The following is a 19845-nucleotide window of genomic DNA, read 5'->3' as shown; positions in this document are numbered from 1 at the left end:
GAGAGAGAGAGAGAGAGAGAGAGAAAGAGAGAGAGAGCTCAAATCGTGCAAGTGCAGCAATACTACAGTGACGATAACCTATTGAACGGTGCCAGAGAGTAGGGGGGGGGGGGGTAGATGGATTCCAGGTAGATAGGACAAAGGAGTCCTGAGAGTTGCCATGACATTCGAAAATTTAAAAAAATTCACGGTTCGCTTGAGATTCAGTTAGACTGAGTTCTCAGCATGCGTATGAACGCTACCACCCTGCAAAGATCTAAGGCACAGATGCAGCTCCTAAAGCAGTGGGAGGTGAGTAGATCAGACCACCAGCAAGTGGTCAAAGACCAAGACTCCCGTTCACTGCCTCCATGTTTCCCTAGTGTCAGGCCCCGAGTTCCCAATTAACTGTGGGTCCACTGCCAGGTATTTACCCTCTGTTGAACCATTCGAAGTCTGAAGAGATGATTTTCCCTCTCTAAAAAAACATGAAGCGAAAACACATTGGACTACCGCAGCAAAGCAGATACTCCAGGAGAAATCAAACTTACGCTCACACACAGGCTGGTGACTCAGAGTTCCGGTAGATGTACATTTCACGGTAAGACCAGTTTTAGGCCTCATACCCGCATTGCATGTGTATACCAATGTTTCATCATACGTGATATATGTCCTGCTGGTAGCTCCGTTAGCAATGACTGGCACGCTGCAGTGGACAGCTGCAACAACAGAGAACATAAGTAGGTACATACTGTATAGCAGGTGAACTGAGAGACGAGTTGTAGCACAACATTATTCACATTAGAGAGGTTTTGCAGAGCGAACGTTCGCGCGAATATTCGTTTGACGTCACAAAAAGCGAAACTTCGTGCGAACGTTCGCAGTTTTGAACGCGAAAGTTGCAGGAAACGCGAAACAAACTGTCGCAGTAATTTTCGCTCTTTGTGGACCGCTGGTCAGCCTGGTGTCGGTGATCTTCATGTTTGTGCTTTATCTCTACTCTTCAAAGTCTCTTGGCTTGGTCCGCGAGTGCTAGCTTTCCTATACTTGTGGCAACCCGTGTTGCTTCATCTCCAGAACCATCTCCGATCTCCTGCTTGCTCGTCTTCTCACTGCTCAGAGTCGGTTACATCAATGATGCCTTTTGAATCTCACGTGGTGATGCACAAGATTACGGCACAAGCCAACCCGACCCGTTTGTCTGTGGGTCTCCGGCCATGGACAAACGTAGTCAAAGAGCTCTCGTCTCAGGCCGTGACTCACGGTACCTGGTGCGCGTGCCGCCACTCGCAACAAACAAATAATCGGATGGAGACGACTTCTCAAAAACAAGCGAGTGCACACGAACATTTCTTGGAGCGAGATACATGCAAACTTTCGCAGTAATTTTCGTCTTTGTGGACTGTTCGTGCACGGTGAGCCACCCTCAGTCCTCATGTTTGTGCTTGATCTCTACTCTTGGCTTGGTCCGCGGGTGCTAGCTAGGCTATACGTGTGGCGGCCCGTGTTGCTTCATCTCCGGGACCATCTCCTGCCTGCTCGTCTTCTCACTGCTCAGAGTCGGTTACATCAACGATGCACCGATGCCTCTTTGAATTTCAGGTGTTGATGCGCCAGATTACGGCACAAGCCAACCCGTTTGTGACTGTGGGTCTCCGGCCATGGACAAGGTAGTCAAGGAGCTCTCGTCTCAGGCCGTGACTCTAGGTGCCACCACTCGCAACAACAAAAATAATCGGATGAAGACCACTCACTGTCACTGTACGTCTCAAACAAGCGAGTGCACGCGAAAATTTCTTGGAGCGAAAAACATGCAAAACACAAATTTCGCACGAACGTTCGCAATAGTTTTCGCAACCCGGAACGCGAAAATCATTGCGAACGTTCGCTCTGCAAAACCTCTCTATTATGAACTTGCAGTCACTGTAGTTCCACCTGCAAGAGATTGAGACAATAGACCATTTGACAAAATAAAGTAGGGGGGCGTAAGGGGGCAAGGCATGGTCTATAGGGGGGCCCCATCGTGCATGAGATCGCGCGTGGGCCAACCGTGCACACTGCACAGTGCAAGTACAGCGTGTACGTGGTGTACTGCACGGAGATTTCGTGTGCTTGTTGGTGCCGGTGGCCGTGGGTACGGTGTTTCTTGTTTTTGTTTTGAAATGGTTTGGTTGTAGTTCAGTCGGTAGTTTTCCTTCGCCTCACGATGCCATCGCACGACCACTGCTCTGTGTTTGGCTGCTCAAATCGCCGATCAGATCAACGAGATCTGTCTTTTTGTAGTAGCTGGCCCTCGGAGACAATTTCACACACTCAAACAAAGCACTCACTTTGTGGTTTCACGAATACTCGTTAGGACAGAATTATTAGTTACACACTCGGCAAGTAAAGATAAGAAGTGAAAAGAGCACAAGAAAAGAACAATGCAAGAAGACAAAACACGCGGCGAACGGCAGCCATGTTTTTAGGTCATCAACCAATCAGTAATTTATATAAACCGGTTGCCGACGAAATTCTAGAATATTCCAGAGCTGTGAACTGTGATTGGTTAATTATGCCAATGTTCTAGAACAATAACACTAGCAGCAGTCATACGGGTAAATACGGGTTAAGCCATACACGACTCATACATTACTCATGAGCGACTCACGGAAAGGGTAATAACATGCAGATACAAAATACGCAAGGAGAGAAAAATGTAACTAACTGCCCATCTTGGGGTTTGAACCTAGGAATCTGTATCAACACAAGCTCTACAAATAAATACTCTTTTACTGCGAAAAATATACTTTCTATTAAAATGCAACTCCTACATTTTCATAAGTATCCCAAAGATCCCGACCTAAGGGCGAGATGGGTGCAGGCATGTAAGCGCGAAAAGGGAGCGCATTTCACGATCTCATCCAGCACTGTTGTTTGCAGTGAACATTTCAGGGAAAAAGACTTCCATCCAGATCTACCCGGGCTGCCTGCATTAGCTTCTGGGACTCCGCATCGTCGTTTGAAGCAGGAAAGCATCCCCAGTGTTTTCTCCTTTCGGCGACCACCAGCCGAGAGACCCTCTCCTGCGGATCGTCGAAGTGCTCCACTTGTTCGTCATTCTTTACTAAAGAGGCTCGATGTCGAGCCAAAAGCCAAGAAGCCGCGGCGAGGAGAAAGTGAGAGTGAGTTTGAGTATCGTGTCGGAGGCTGCCGAAACTGAAATCCAAAATCTAAGCACCAGTAACACAGCAAACACATGAGAGCAGAGCCCACCATCTCCACCAGCAACACAGCGCTCACGCACACAGCAAAATCTAGCACAGCACTATCATTTTTGGCGTCATCTGTGAACACAAGTCGCAAGCTGTACTTGGTAGACTTTTTCTGGGTTGCCCAGCACTTGGCTTCGATAAAAATCTCGGCCTCCACACAGCACACACTAACATCGTGAATATATCCACCAAAATACAGCTCGTGTCCCCGATCTAGCGGCTTCCTGATGATGAGTACATGGCTCTCACTGGTGCGAACTTGCTTTCCAGTAAGCAGCAAAGGAGACAAGATCGTGGATGCTGTTACACGAGCAAGTTTCGATCTGTCTTGGGTCCAGCCAGAGTCAGGAAATACTGGTGCTGGAGTGCGCGTGGCGACGGGAGCTGCATCACGGGTCGACCGCTTGCTTCTTGGTGCTTCGGGATTGGATTTGTAGAATAACGCCCTGGATGTAGAACAAATGTCACGCGCAGTTCGTGAGTGAAGGTAAAAAAAATCAGTCGACGAAGCCCCGTATGAACGACCTCGTAAGTAGCTCCGCTTTCCATCCTGTCAACAAACCACCCTGCTTTTGTAGATAATCTCTCAGCTGCTTTATAGTCCGAGAAGGCTGAGGAACCTCTTCTACCAGCTCTCCGACACTACTCGCACCGACTCTGCCGTCCTCACCCTCCATGACCGTGTGACTCGACTGTGCACCAGCTCTGTCTACTCGGAAAAAACAAAACCAGCAAGAAAGTGTGTACTTTGTCTGCTTGACCCAGCGCTGCTGCATGCGCGCTGCTGCAGCGCTGGGTCACCTGACGCCCCCCTACGCGTACGCTTGCCCCCTTTCGCCCCCCCCCTACTATTATTTGCGCAAATGGTCTATTTTGGACACGACTGCACCAAGACGGTAGGAAACATTTAAAAAAATAAACACATTTCCGTGGGGTCAAGCTCAACGACATGCACATGACCTAAATGTTGCGGCTAGGTTTCAAGCTCTGACCCTGGACGTTAGATTTGGAGGCGTTTGCTACGGCTATGGATGTCGAGTCACATTCCTTTGTGTAGTAATAGAAACCGGGCATGTGTTCAAGGTTCAAGAACATCCGCAGGAATTTTTAACTTTTAAAAGGTACCCTGGCGGGGGAAAGACTGGCCCTCGTGAAAAGGAACACATCAGCAATCTGCCGATGTTGTAGATTTGAGCTTTTATTGCGGCCTTTCATGAAATGAGAGGGCCCATTGCCTGACAAGACTAACTCGATTTGATTTTTAATTGCACAACAAATTCCCGAGCAAAATTAGACTCGGGTGGAGATGCAAGGATTAATTTACAGGAAAAAGAGGACCAAAGAGATACAAGTTTCACACAGTTAGGGACCATCGCAAAAGTTCGCAGAAGCCCCCGAAACGAAGACCGTTAGTTTCGGGCCTGACCCCCCCCCCCTCCCTCCCCCCTCAAACGAAACGACAGTCACAATATGGGCTTCATTATTTCACTTGGATGCTCACACATAATAATTATTATAATATACTACACAAGCATTGTTGTATCAGTGTGTAACAATGTACAGCACTTTATAAATGCAACGATGATATCACCTTGCAGTGGGTGATCTAAGAACGAGAACAGCTAGACTAGAGCTATGCAGTTGTATCCTTTGAGCATTACGCGACACGCGCAGTTGCATGAATGGATTACGCGTCCTGACAAGCGATCTACGCCGGCTGTGATGGCATGCTAATCTATATCAGCTCCTACATGTCGTCAATACTTTTTTGAATTGAAGCCTGGTTTGCGATTTTCGACACCGACTCCCTCCCCCCCAAACGTATGCTCTTCGTTTCAGGGGCTTCTGCGAACTTTTGCGATGGTCCCTTATACACCACTACTCAAAAACGGCAAACAAAACCAGCAGCAACAGCAGCAGCAGAAGCAGCAATAGAAGCAGTAAAGAACCACACGAAGCAGGCTAGAACATGACAATCCCCCAAAACCAAGCAGTGCCAGTAGCATCACACCATCCCCAGCTAAAGGAAGCGTGTGTGTACTGTTACAAAAAGCACAAACTGAACATATCAGTGACAAATAGCACCCAAGCACCTAAACATCGCCCAACAAACGCCAGCCCTTGTCCATATTCACCGCCGGCTTCCTCTTTCGCTTGAAGAGCGCCTCCATGATTCGGCGGTCTACGTAGGATCTCTGCCTCTGGGCGAGAATCGAGGCATGGGAGAATGGCAGAGATGACTCAGGGAAAATGTGGCGTTTCTTGCGGTAATGTTCACCCCAAGGCTTTCCCTGTGTGGCATTCTTGGCCTGGCCATGGTGCTCCTCGCTGCGTTTCCTCACCGTTTGCTCAGTCTCACCGACATATTCCTCGCCACAGACAGCACACCTCAACGAATATACAACATCCTTAGACATACACGTATTCCGTTGAAGGCCAGCATCACATCCACGACACTCAGCCGGCCTGCCCCTTCCCCTCTTCTTCTTCTTCTGCCGCTGTACCGTTCTCAGGAAATTAGGCCGGCTGAGTGACGACGGCACCAACATGTCACACAACGAACGTCCAGACGTGAAGACAACACGTACGTCTTTACTGAATGATCTGACGGTTTTTCGGACATTGTTAGCGAGCCTCTCATTGATGCATGGCACCTTGATGATAGAATATGTGTATTTCTTTTTCTCCGGTTGCGCTTGACTGAGATGATGACTGCCGGTACTCCGCCGTGATGTGGTGCAGTGGTGTCTTTGTATGGCGTGTTGTATGGCTGATTGGATGATCGCAGTGGGATAGTGGTTGTTCTTGAGCAGGCGCGTGCACCGGGTCAAAAAAAGTGGTTTCCAAAGATTTTTCGACCGCCATTTTGCAATAAGCTACCTGCAGATTCAGCAGTATTACACACTGAAAGAAAGCTTTAAAAGTTATGGCTGCCAGTCCCACCAAGCCATAAAAAAATGTGGTACAAAAGGCATTTTCCTGACACTCTGTTCGCCCACCCAGAACACCAGCCACGATCGCTGTCACACGTGTGGGAACTGATAACCCGAAAAACTCAAACTAACTTCACTCACGATCACGCAAAAATTCTAAAATGTGAGAGCACAAATCATAAGAATAACAAAAAGAACAGAATCCACTGGCTCTGTGGGAGCCTCTAGTTATCCTCATAGAAGAGGAAATCAAAAAACGAACAGAGCACACGCGCTGTGCGGGCGCCTCTTTACCCTCGAGGAGAGCAAATAATATAGAACAAAATGTTGGGAGAACAGAAAATACACAACTCACATTCTCATCACGTTCACAACAACACACGTACCCTCTCCAACGAAACTCCTCACGCTGTCTGCCATGCCGTCCGCCATCTCAAGGAGCGCTGCTCAGCGTCCACATCTTCACACGGCAGCCTTCACTTTCCATCCTTCTTTTTTTTCTGTTTCAGTTTTTCTTCTGGGCACAGTTTTACGTCGTGTCCGGGACCACCAGTGACGACGACTGACAAGAGACGGGAGAGACAAATGATGAAGGACGAGGACGACGGACGAACTTCTTGAAGACGGACGAAACTGTGACGATAGGACGACTGGAGATGGCATCGGAAACTGGGAGCGAAGGCCTCGCAGGACGAATCCAGAAGTTGAAGTTTACAACAATTTCCATTACCGCTGCCACCAATGTTGTAACTCCCTTCCTCTACCTGCTCCCAGTCCCGTGCCATCTCCATACTTGTACAAAGGGACGACGATAACTACATTTAGAAGACTGTTTATTGACACGACGAAGAAACACAACTAGACATGACGAACTCAAGACGAAGACATCATGAACTCAAGACGGAGACTGCTTTTCACAACACAGCAACACGCGCATGCACCAGCATGACGTACACACAACGTACACAAATAACGTACTACAACAATACCACACCAGTCACACCCAGAAATAAAATACCTCTGCCTGCACTGCAGATTATTTTTTTTAACTCTGTCCGCCCACCCAGAACACCAGCCACGATCGCTGTCACACGTGTAGGAACTGATAACCTGAAAAACTCTAACTAATGCTTCACTAAACACATCACCTTACGATCACGCAAAAATTCTAAAATGTGAGAGCACAATTCATAAGAATAACAAGAAGAACAGTATCCACTGGCTCTGTGGGGACCTCTAGTTATCCTCATAGAAGAGCAAATCAAAAAGCGAACAGAACACGCGCGCTGGGCGCTGTGCGGGCGCCTCTTTACCCTCAAGGAGAGCAAATAATAAAGAACAAAAATGTTGGGAGAACAGAAAATACAAAACTCACATACTCATCACGTTCACAACAACACACGTATCCTCTCACCAACGAAACTCCTCACGCCGTCTGCCATGTCGTCCGCCATCTCAACCGGGAGCACTGCTCAGCGTCGACATCCTCACACTGCAGCCTTCACCTTCCATCCTCCTTTTTTCTGTTTCAGTATTTCTTCTGGGCACAGTTTTACGTCGTGTCCGGGACCATCCATCCTTCTTCTTTTTTTAGCTTTTCTTCTGGGCACAGTTTTACGTCGTGTCCGGGACCACCAGTGACGACGACTGACAAGAGACGGTAGAGACGAATGATGAAGGACGAGGATGACGGACGAACTGCTTGGTGCTTTGACGATAGGACGGCTGGAGATGACATCGGAAACTGGGAGCGAAGGCCACGCAGGATGAATCCAGAAGTTGACAACAACTGAATTTCTATCACCACTGCCACCAATGTTATAACTGCCTTTCTCTTCTCCTGCTCCCAGTCCCGTGCCATCTCCACACTTATACAAAGGGACGACGATAACTACATTTAGGAAGACTGTTTATTACAAGACGACGACGGAAACACAACTAGACATGACGAACTCAAGACGAAGACTGCTTTTCACACCACAGCAACACGCGCATGCACCAACACGACGTACACACAACGTACACAAAATGACGTACTACAACATATCTACAGCAGGAAGACAGAAGGCCTCCACAGCACCTGAATGGCCGGCCTTATACCGTATTTCCGCGCATATAAAGCCATGGTGTTATATCCGAATATAAAGCCACCCTCACTTATAAAGTCATGGTGTTATAAGTGAACAAAATTCAATGCGGAGGAAGTTGCATCTGGCGTTAAAGGTGAGTTCAATTTTCTCAGTGAACCTACAGTAGCGGTGACTCTCTCGGCATGTACCCATCCCCACTGTCACATGCCTTACCGCCACCGCACCTTCACACAAGTTTGTATGCCACCTTGTACACAATAGGTTCACAATTTGAAATTTTCAGGGAAAATTGAAAGTACATGAATGCTCGACTGACATGAACGTGCAACGATATCGTAGTTCATACTCTGCCGATGTTTTTGCATGTACGGGTCTATCACTTTAGCGCCATAGCGTTAAAACCGAGACTATTTTCTCCAAATATTTGGTCCAAAACAGCGATGGTTCACCCATAACGCCATGGATTTATATGCGCAGAAATACGGTATACTTCCACTCACAACTGGAGCAAACGGCATTGGTCCGGAAATGAAATTGCTGCATGCTTTCGGCAGTATAATAATTATTATTATTGCATCATCATCTCGTGTCAAGCAATGCCAATATTGAATGAGAGAGGGGTGATAGCCAACCACGGCCAAATCAATAAAAGAAAAGTAGTAGACATACATATGAAGATATGCACCCACGAAAGTAAGTAATCAGCCAGCAGATTAAAATAAATGAGATCCTGCAGCGCAAATGCGACATTCCTATTGAATTCTGACTACTTTTTGACAAAGAGCTGATCAATGTTTTTTTAGAGCACGGGAACCATCTGAGGCGCACATGCCATTGGTCGCGAAAACCTAAGGTGTGAAGGTGCCTCGCTCAACATCAATCCGACACGTTGTAGGTAGGCCCGTTTCTTCTGGGCTTCATTACGAGACAACTGGGCAAGTACATCTGATCTCGACAGCAAGGGCACCGAGGGGTGGGTGACCCTCACATCAAAAAATGCATTTTGCTGTCGAGACCAGAAGCCCCTTGCACTGATATCTAAACGAGCCTCAGCAAAACGACTGGCAGTGGCACCATCCACTCACTTGGCAGTCAAAGGCAGCAACGTAGGCTCTATCCTTACATCTGAAATGATTCCGGCCGAAACAACACCTCCGCCAGCAGGTCCCGAATCTCATTATGGCGCAGACTGGGGTAGCCCCCTTTTGGACATACCGCAGCGTGATCGAGTGACATGGCCACTCCACATACGCAAGATGATTGTGGTTCATCCAGTGGCCAGCCGTAACAAATTGCCACTGCATATCGAAAGGCAGACTTGTTCAGGAGGAATCTACAGAACGCAAGCAGCTCTGCCGCAAGCCAACTTTCCACACCGGCATCTCTGGAGGTTTCCAGTAAAACACGCTAACGGCAACTTAGAGCAGGGCCCGCTCCAACTGCTGGGCGCTATGCATAACAGGAAGTGGTGGTGGTGGTGGTGGTGGTGGTGGTGGCGGTGGTGGTGGCGGCGGCGGCGGCGGCGGCGGCGGCGGTGGTGGCGGCAGCGGTTGTGGTGGCGGCGGCGGCGGCGGCGGCGGCGGCGGCGGCGGCGGTGGTGGTGGTGGTGGTGGTGCTGGTGGTGGTGCTGGTATGCATAACAGGAAGGGGTGGTGGTGGTGGCGGTGGCGGTGGCGGTGGTGGTGGTGGTGGTGGTGGTGGTGGTGGTGCTGGTGGTGCTGGTGGTGCTGGTGGTGCTGGTGGTGCTGGTGCTGGTGCTGGTGGTGCTGGTGCTGGTTATGGTGGGGGCGGTATATACAGTTGGTGGATTTGAACCGTACCCCAAATGCACAGAGAGTTATCGACTGGCAGTGAATACGGTAGACGCGCGATTAGTGCCCCTGAGGCACTACCGTATTTCCCCGTAAGTTAGTACGTACTAACTTTCGAACTTAGCAGCCACATGATTACTAACTTTCGGGGAGTACATTTTTATCGGGGTAAATGACACGCAGTAGGAAGCCTGCGCAACTCTAGTGTCTGTGCATATGATGTATGTACTGTACGGTGTCTGTGCATGTAGGACGGGTACGAACTTACTATCTTTCGGGGGGAACTGTCTTTCGGGGTGATAACCTCGGCAGTGGAAAGTGTGCTTTTATAGGGGGTACTAAGTCATTGGGGAGAACTGACTTACGGGGAAATACGGTATTTTTTCAATGTTCAACACAGATGGGGCACTATTCAAGAGAGGGCACTATTCAACAGACGGTCCTATTTTTTGAACTTCTTTTTTCAATGCTGGTACATTCACGTCATCCAGCATAAAAACAAAAGAGGACAAAGAAGAACAGAGCCTAAAGTTATAGAAAAGAAGAAGGACCAAGGAACTAAAAGTTACGCTATACTGTCCACTAACACCACCAGTTACTAAACAATCAGCTCATGCGATAGGATTGCACGGCACTGACCGACATCTTAGCGTGACTTCTAGCTCCTGGGTTCTGTTTTCTTTTCTATAAATTTATCCTTGGTTCTCCGTGCGACAGCCTAAAGTGTACTGTTATCTATCACGGCTCAACAGAAAGGGCAAGGAAACATGCGATGTTGATCCTGAAACCACCAGTGCAATGACATGGACAAGAATATTAGCAAAAGAACACGAAACTTGCACATGCGCTTGGTTACAAGCCGGGGGGGGGGGCACTATTCAAGAGAGGGCTTTATTTTTTTACTGGCTCTTAGAAACTGGGGCATTATTCGATATAGGACATTACTGCAGAGATAGGACACAAAGTCAAACTTACGTTTACATGCTGGCCTATTAAGTAGAAGCCCGGTAGTCAGACAAGTTGTGTTTAGTACAGGCGAAAAACCTACATGGCATGTGTATTCCACCTGTTTGCCGTATTGGATTCTTGAATCGCTGCTTATGCCATTAGCAATGTCAGGCACATCGCAGGAGACAGCTACACAGGTCAACACAACAACATTAATACAAATTCACACCAGTGATTATACACATGTACAGTTGGGCTCTCTGAAGTCGTGGGTATGCAGTGTGTCGAGGTCGGCTAGAGAGCGCAGATATGTTGTGGTGGTTGACGAAAAGAAGGTACTGGAGGAATCAGAATACTCATTTCAGCCATCACCCACACAAACTGCCAACACTGGATAAAGAAGTAAACATTACTTGACAACAGAAAAATTCAGAGTGAGTGAATTTTAGTACCTGCTTGCACTTGCTAGGAGTTCTTGGGACTGCCAGTCTGTATTTCACCATGTGTGTGTTGTAGTACGTTATTTTGTGTACGTCGTGTGTATGTGGTGTTGCGCCTGTGGCTCTTCGTTGTACATGCGGTTTCAGGTGGAGCTCTTTGTCGTGCATGCTGCTGCTTTTCTGTTTCTTTGTTGTACATGCTGCTGCGCCGTGGTACACGCTGCTGCGCTGTTTTTGACTCATGCGTACATGCGGCTGCACCGTCTTCTGCCACCGTTGTGTACACACTTGCTCGTCTTGTCCCCGTTGTACGCCTTCACTATTATATTCTGTTGTCTCGTCTTGTCTCAATGTCAGTCGTTCGTTGTTAGTTGTCGTTAGTTGTTAGTGTTGAGTTCTCTCCTCCCGTCCTGAAGTGTGGTAATGAAAATCTCTCTCTCTCTCTCTCCAACATGAGAACAAACCAATGTACTAGTCCTTTTGCATTTGTGGCGTGGCGAGAGCGTAGAAGAGGCAGCTCATCTCTCGCGCGACGACATGTACGTCGTGTGTACGTGGTGTTGGTGCATGCGCGTGTTGCTGTGGTGTGAAAAGCAGTCTTCGTCTTCATGTCTACAATTGTAGTTGTGTTTCTGAAGTCATATTGTAATAAACAGTCTTTCTAAATGTATTTATCGTCGTCCCTTTGTATAAGTTCGGAGATGGCACGGGGCTGGGGGCAAGTGAAGAAAGCCAGTTACAACATTGGTGGCAGCGGTGAAATTTGTTGTAAAATTCAACTACTGGATTCGTCCTGCGTGGCCTTCGTTCAAAGTTTCTGTTGACATTTCTAGTCGTCCTATCGTCAAAACTTAGTTTCGTCAGTCCTCAACAAGTTCGTCTGTCGTCATCATCCTTCATCAATCAACTCTCCCGTCTCTCGTCGTCATTGAGTGGTCCCGGACTCGATGTAAAACTATGCCGAGAAGAAGAAAGAACTGGGAAAAGGAAGGAACGGAAGGAGGAAGTCAATCGATGTGGCAAGGACAAGAATATCATGACGTCGATGTTGAACAGCGCTCATGATTTATGGACGACGTGACGGCGTGAGGAGTTTCGGTTGTGAGAGGGTACGTGTGTTGTTGTGAACATGATGAGTATGTCGTCTAGCCCAAAGGACGAACTATTACTATTAATTTCTCTACGCTCCTTTGCCACGCCACACAACAAAGGACTAGTACAGATTGAGAGAGAGCTTTTTCTTAGGCTTACTTCAAGCGGTGACCGGAGAACTCATATCAGACAACTAACACTGACAATGAACGACGGACGACTGACACTGATACAAGACGAGACAACAGAATAATTATATTATTGTGAAGGCGTACAACGGGGACAAGACGAGCAAGTGTGTACACAACGGGGACAGAAGACGGGGCAGCCGCATGTACGCAGGAGTCAAAAACAGCTCGCTAGCGCAGCAGCATGTACCACGACTCAGCAGCATGTACAACAAAGAGACACAAAAGCAGCCACATGTACGACAGAGAGCTACACGTGCAACCACATGTACAACACAACCACATGTACAACGAAGAGACACAAGCACAGCCACATGTACAACAAGTATGTGAGTTTTTGTATTTTCTGTTCTCCCAATATTTTATGATGAAGTGTGCACTGTGTCGGAAGCGGTATGTCGGTGAGACCCTCAGGGTCGCAAGAGACCGGTTCGAGGAACATCACTATGAAGCACGTCACAGGATGCTCGACAAACCGTGGGTAAACACATGGCTACTGATCACCAGCAGCACGGAACCATCAAGAGCACAGATGTGATTTTCATTGGGGCCCAAGTACTCGCCGTGGAAACACGGATGAACAGAAGGAAAATTAGGGAGTCCATCGAGATTCGAGAGCGTCGTCCGGAGATCAATATCTCCTTCGAATGGCCATTGAAGGCGCTAGCACCCTCACAGTGAAACTGCTAAATCTTGCTGTGTCTATACAGGGTTGTACACATAATTATCGTGGTATACACGTTAGTACACACATTTCCTGCGCTTTATCTGCTGAGCTGTTGCATACCCACTCTTTCAGCGCATTTCTCCTTGTCGGTTGTACATGCAAATTCAGACACTCAATTGCATAAGGCTATTGTGTGTGCTTTTACATACGCTCTCGCTAGCTTTCGTTATAAAAGGCCAGGTTCGCTCCTTGTACATGTACATTGTTCTGACGATGGGTGACTGGCCCGAAACGTCAATAACTTTTCGACATCATTAATAAAAGAATTTTCATCTAAAGAGTGAATAGCAACTAAATAGAGCGGTTGTCAGTTGACAAACCCTCTTTTATTTACAATGCAGTTGCGTGATGTCCACCACTTTCTGAACTCCCAATATTTTGTTCTTTATTATTTCCTCTCCTCGAGGGAAAAGAGGCGCCCGCACAGCGCGTGTGCTCTGTTCATTTCTTCTTATTTGCTCTTCTATGGGGATAACTACAGTCCATTCAGAAAAAGATGATATCCTAGCTTTTGGCCATAAATGGGTCAAATTTTGAGTTTTCGTCACAATTCTTTTGGCAATCCCCCATGGAATGCTCTTCCAATTGTGTTTTTGAAATCTATTTCTCCAAAAAGCAAGCCATAACAAGAATAGGATTTCGGCCAGGTTTTACCCCCAAAGCACTGAGTTGGGTAACTAGGGCTGAAACGATCATTCATTAACTCCTAACGATCAACCAATATCATTAACGATCGATATATTGGTTTTATCGATTCTTGTTGGCTCTACTCATGTACCTTGAACACCAGTTTACGAAGAAAGTCCAAGATGCTCATGCTACTTTAGACTTTTGTGGCACCGCACTGTTGACATCTGTAGACATCTGGCTGGTTTTATCAACATGAACTAGAGAATTTCATGTTGTTTCCAGAGCGAAGAATCTTGTTATCACCCTTTGGAAACTGCTTTCATCTCCGACTTGAAAAAAAAAGAACTGAAAAGGCAAAGTCTTCTCTCCCAATCTTTTTCAAAACCACTTATCAAAATGTTCTGTGCTTGAAAGTACATGATAGCACTCGAATTTAATATCGGATGGAGTGCATGGGCTAGAACACTGTCACTGATATGCATGCATAAAAATCGTAAGCACTCACTTGGAACACTAACGATTATCGATTGCACTGTTAACGATCGATATCCGAGTTATTGATATAATTGTTTCAGCCCTAGGTAAAACCTATGAAAATCCAGGCCGTTCGCTCCACTTGCATAACAGTACATTTGCGGTTCGAACCTCAGTTGAGGTGCCTTTTTTGGACCCTTTTTAAAGTGTCGAATCGCGAGGCACTGCACAGTGTGCCACAAAATCGCCAAACACGGGAGCTCTTCAGAGCCAGCGCTCATCTTTTCTGAATGGACTGTAGAGGCCCCCACAGAGCCAGTGGATTCTGTTCTATTTGTAATTCCTATGTGTTGTGCTCTCACATTTTAGAATATTGCGTGATCGTGAGGTGGTGTGTTGAGTGAAGTAGTTTAGAGTTTTTGAGGTTTTCAGTTCCCACATTTGTGACAGCGATCGTGGCTGGTGTTCTGGGTGGGCGGTCAAATTTTTATAATCTGCAGTGCAGGAAGACGTTTTATTATTTCTGGGTGTGACTGGAGTGGTATGATTGAGTGATTGGTGTGATCTATTCCTCTTTTTACTCTGTTTTATTATTAGAATTGAGGACTGTAATGTTCCTGAGTGAACATCAAGTTAGTTCCTGCACTCCATAGATCAACTTCACTTCACAAGTCCCAGACAACAACTAAAGTTTATTTACATAGAACAACGAAAGATAAAGATGCACAACCAGGATCCATATATGTACACAGTACGGGAATGCATATGGGTAACCGATCCCGGAACGGATCGGGTACAACAACGGGACCACAACATCTCCCTTTTTATGTTCGAAGAGAGAGAGGTTACAGAGGTAACAGCTCGAAGAATATTTAGTCATATACAAACAGAGGAGATAGGGTAGAGACACACAAATACTACATGCAGTTCACGATCATCAGTGTCAGCGACTGGAGTGATCATAGCATGAGCAATGACTAATGCGTTTACAGGTCGAGTCTGTTCAGCGGCCGGGATGGACGTGCTGATCGGCGCAAGGTAGGCTGGAACTCGACATCAGCGGATGGAGGTTCTGCAGGTGTAGTGACATTCAACTGCGGTGTTGGTGTTGGTTGCACATCAGGTAGCAACTTGACGTGGCGACGGTTGTGGCGGTACTCGGACAGGTTGTCGGTCGTGACAATATAGGATCTGTCGGAGACGCGGTCTGCAATCACGGCTTCGGAAGCGAGATCTTGCACCCAGACTCGGTCGCCTTGGGTCAATGGTGGCAGAGATTGTGCTCGGTGTGACGAGTCGTACGTCTCACTCTGTCGGTCTTTCTGCCTCACCTCGAACTTCCTTAGCTTGGAAATATCAGGCCAACTTGGAGCGAGGGATTCCGCTGTACATGGGAGGTGTGTGCGTAGACGACGACCAAACAAGAGCTCGGCTGGCGAGTAGCCATTTGCGAGGGGTGTTGACCTGTAGTTGAGTAAGGCATCGTTGAGGCTGTTGTTGGTCTTCAGGAGACGCTTGAATGTTCGAACCGCTCGCTCAGCTTCACCGTTGCTCTGTGGGTAGTGCGGGCTACTGGTGCGGTGGGTGAGCTGCATTTGGGCTGTGAATGCGGCGAATTCAGCACTTGCGAACTGTGGACCGTTGTCCGACACAAGGACTTGAGGGATGCCATGGATGGCAAACAGCTCGTGGAGTTCCTTGATGTCGGCTCCAGAGGTAGTCTTCCGTAGCGGGATGGCGTGAATGTGCCTGGAGAAGTAGTCGACAGCAATGAGGTACTCCTGACCGTCATGTTGGCAAAGGTCGACTCCTATTCTCTCCCATGGCAAAGAGGGAAACGCAGTTGGAGACAGAGGCTCTGGCGGCTGAAAACGATGCTTGGTGCAGGTCAGGCAGTTCTGCACGCATTCTGAAATGGCACGTGTGATACCTGGCCACCAGACGGAGGACTTCGCACGGGCCAGGCACTTGGTTATGCTTTGGTGGCCGTCATGCAAAGTGGCAAGTGTAGCTTTGCGTTCGGATGCCGGGACTACGATCCGAAATCCGTGGTACAGCAGACCGTCGTGAACTGAGAGCGAGCCACGTTCGTTGCGGTAGGCTTCCAGGTCTGCGTTGACCTTGGTCGGCCAGCCATGGAGGGTATGCTGGATTACTTGTTGCAGGACTGGATCGTCAGCAGTGGCTGTAACGAGAGCGTGTTGCTTGGTAGGACTGCATAGAGACGACAGGACAGCGGCGATGGTGGCTTCCGAGTCACTGTGTAGGTCGGATTCGGTTGCTGGCGTGTCAGGAAGAGGAGCTCTGGACAGCGTGTCGGCGAGAACCATGTTCTTGCCAGGCACGTACTCCGCCTGTACATCGTAGCGCATGAGTCTGATCAGTAGACGTTGGCAGCGTAGAGGTACTCGGTCGAGGTCACGCGTGTTCATTAGTGGGACCAGCGGCTTGTGGTCCGTCTGAATAGTAAATCGGGGCGCTCCGTAGAGGTATTGATGGAAGTGTTCACATCCCCAGACCGAGGCGAGGAGCTCTTTCTCGATCTGGGCATACCGTTTCTCTGCTGCTGTCATGGTGCGTGAGGCGTACGCGACCGGCTTCCACTCATTGTCGTGGAACTGTAGCAGTGCAGCACCCAATCCATAGCTGCTCGCATCAGCCGTGACGATGGTCGGCGCAGACGGGTCGTAGTACGCGAGACACGGGGCTGAGGCAGCTAGGCGTTTGAGCTCTGTGAAAGCTAGCTCATGTGCTTTGGTCCATTGCCACGCCGCGTCGCACCGGAGTAGCTCGCGTAGTGGGGCGGCTACGGTCGACAATGACGGCAGAAACTTGGAGAGGTACGTGAAGAGTCCGAGTGCACGACGGAGCTCTTCCACATCAGCTGGTGCTGCGAGGCGCTCAATGGCATCCAGCTTAGATGGGTCAGGGTGGACACCCTTGTCGCTGATCCGATGGCCCAGGTACTTTAGGGACGTGCATCTGAACTTAGACTTGTTCGGATTCAGTGTCAGACCGGCATCACGGAGTCGGTTCTCGACGGCGAGCAGAGCAGCATCATGCTCAGCCATCGATGAAGCATAGACGATGATGTCGTCTATGAACACTGCTACGTTGGGAATATCGCTGAATAGACCTTGTAGCCGGCGCTGGAATATCTCAGGCGCGCTCGTTATGCCAAAGGGAAGGCGCTCGAACTTGAAGCGGCCATAGGGAGTGATAAACGTCGTCAGCAACGACGCTTCCTCGGAGAGTGGGATCTGCCAGAAGCCAGACGTGGTGTCCAGCGTAGAGAATATGGTAGAACCGTTGAGTTGTGCGAGCGTGTCGTCCACGGTCGGTAACGGGTAGTGCTCTCTCTTGACGCTGGCATTCAGGCGCTTGAGGTCTACGCATACACGCACGTTGCCGTTTGGCTTGAGGACCGACACGAGGGGTGAACACCAGTCGGTCGGCTGCTCGACTTTTGTTTGGACACCTGCTTTTTCCATACGCTCCAGCTCGGTACGAACCTTGAGGCGGATGTGTATTGGAATGCGTCGAGCATTTACACAGTTGTATGGTTTGCAGTCTGGCTTCAACTCAATCTCGACTGGCTTGCCTAGCATGCATCCGATTTTCGGCTGGGCATCTGAAGAGCCAACATGAAGACGTTGTACTAGGCCCATCAGTTCAGATGTCTGCCTGCTCAGCAAGTTGACACCACCAGTGGCAATGACCAGGATAGTGACTGGGTACTGTACATCACGGAACACAGCACAAGTGTGGAACTCACCCTGTATCGTGAGCTGGTTCCCATCAGGCCCAATCATACGTGTCTGGCACGGACTGAGTACTGGCGGTGCAGATAAAGAGTTGTAGCTGGCCTGCGTCATAATGTTGAGATCAGCTCCAGTGTCGATTTTGAAATCGAAGTGTGAGCCGCACAGATCCAGTCGTACTATCCACGGCTCGTCAGCGGTGTGGGTAGAAGCAGCTCCAAGGAAATTTTCGCCGACGGGGTCCGACTGCAAGTCAAACTCAGCTACATGCACATAATCGTTGTGTGCTGCACTGGCGGAGGCAGACCGGCAGACGCTGGCGAAGTGTCCAGACTTACGGCACTTGTTACAAGACTTGTCCTTGGCAGGGCATTCGTCACGGTTCGATTTGTGGTCTTTGGAGGAGCCACACCACGAGCACTTCTTACTGTTGCTCGAGTCTCGTTGGGACTTGACCTGTGGTCGCTTTCCCGTCGATCCGTAACTTGCGTAAGCAGGGGACTTGCCGTGTTTCCGTTGCGGTGAGGTAGCTGCAGCAGCTTGGCTCACCCGGGGCGTTTGCTGGGCGACCTCGGCGTTTACGGACTCCGTTTTGCGTGCCAAGCTCACGGCAGTCTCGAGTGTCAGCTGAGCGTGATCCTTGAGCTGTAGCTTCTTCGAAACTTCTCGGTTCGTCATATGGGCCACCAACCTGTCGCGGATACGCTCATCGGACTTGTCAAACGCGCAATATTTGGCTGCGGCACGGAGACGACGCACATACTCTTCCACGGATTCACCTGGGTTCTGGACACACCTTTCAAACAATGTCCGTTGGTGGATTACGTTTACACCCGGGCGAAAATACTTGTCAAAGGCCTCCAGTACCTTGTCGAGTTTCTTCTTATCATCCGCGGACAGAGATAGAGACTCAAAGATAGGATCGGCTTCGGCTCCCATGGAGTAAACTAATGTGTCTACTTGGCGTTGCCCGTCCGCCTCGTCCAATTTGGACAAAGAACTAAAGCGTTCAAAACGGGTCTTCCAGAGTGGCCATGCTTCTGGGGTGGAGAAATCGAACGGGGCAGGTACAGGAAATTTGGCAGACGACATGACTAACTGCTACTTCTGACACCATGTAATGTTCCTGAGTGAACATCAAGTTAGTTCCTGCACTCCATAGATCAACTTCATTTCACAAGTCCCAGACAACAACTAAAGTTTATTTACATAGAACAACGAAAGATAAAGATGCACAACCAGGATCCATATATGTACACAGTACGGGAATGCATATGGGTAACCGATCCCGGAACGGATCGGGTACAACAACGGGACCACAACAAGGACGATTCTACTCTTGGGAGGGAGTTATGTTGTAGTACGTTATTTTGTGTACGTCGTGTGTACGTGGTGTTGAGTCTTCGTCTAGGGTTTGTCATGCCTAGTTGTGTTTCCGAAGTCGTCTCGTAATAAACAGTCTTTCTAAATGTAGTTATCGTCGTCCCTGTGTATAAGTGTTTAGATGGCACGGGACTG

General features: G+C 48.6%; 2 protein-coding genes across 2 annotated transcripts in view; one reads left to right on the top strand and one right to left on the bottom strand.

The window, feature by feature from the left end:
• LOC135826773 (heterogeneous nuclear ribonucleoprotein A3 homolog 2-like) overlaps positions 1-14947 on the top strand; it is a 24031-nt gene extending 9084 nt beyond the window's left edge. Inside the window, exons 5-9 of the mRNA XM_065339379.1 lie at positions 663-719; positions 1100-1243; positions 9719-9886; positions 13109-13128; positions 14936-14947. Of these exons, the coding sequence (XP_065195451.1) occupies positions 663-719; positions 1100-1243; positions 9719-9886; positions 13109-13128; positions 14936-14947 (401 nt within the window). The remainder of the gene's footprint in view (positions 1-662; positions 720-1099; positions 1244-9718; positions 9887-13108; positions 13129-14935) is intronic.
• A 605-nt stretch (positions 14948-15552) lies between these two features.
• LOC135826772 (uncharacterized protein K02A2.6-like) lies at positions 15553-19419 on the bottom strand. Its single transcript, XM_065339378.1, has one exon. It carries the CDS (start codon positions 19417-19419, stop codon positions 15553-15555), a length of 3867 nt encoding a protein of 1288 aa, XP_065195450.1.
• Between the last annotated feature and the right edge of the window lie 426 nt (positions 19420-19845).

Source organism: Sycon ciliatum, chromosome 10, assembly GCF_964019385.1.
Source record: "Sycon ciliatum chromosome 10, ocSycCili1.1, whole genome shotgun sequence".
NCBI classification, from domain to species: Eukaryota; Metazoa; Porifera; class Calcarea; order Leucosolenida; family Sycettidae; genus Sycon; species Sycon ciliatum.
This window is presented reverse-complemented; position numbering and strand designations above follow the sequence as displayed.

What these genes read in the sequence shown, in the direction of transcription:
- LOC135826772 (XM_065339378.1), bottom strand. Translation starts at nt 19,419, where the DNA reads ATGTCGTCTGCCAAATTTCCTGTACCTGCCCCGTTCGATTTCTCCACC.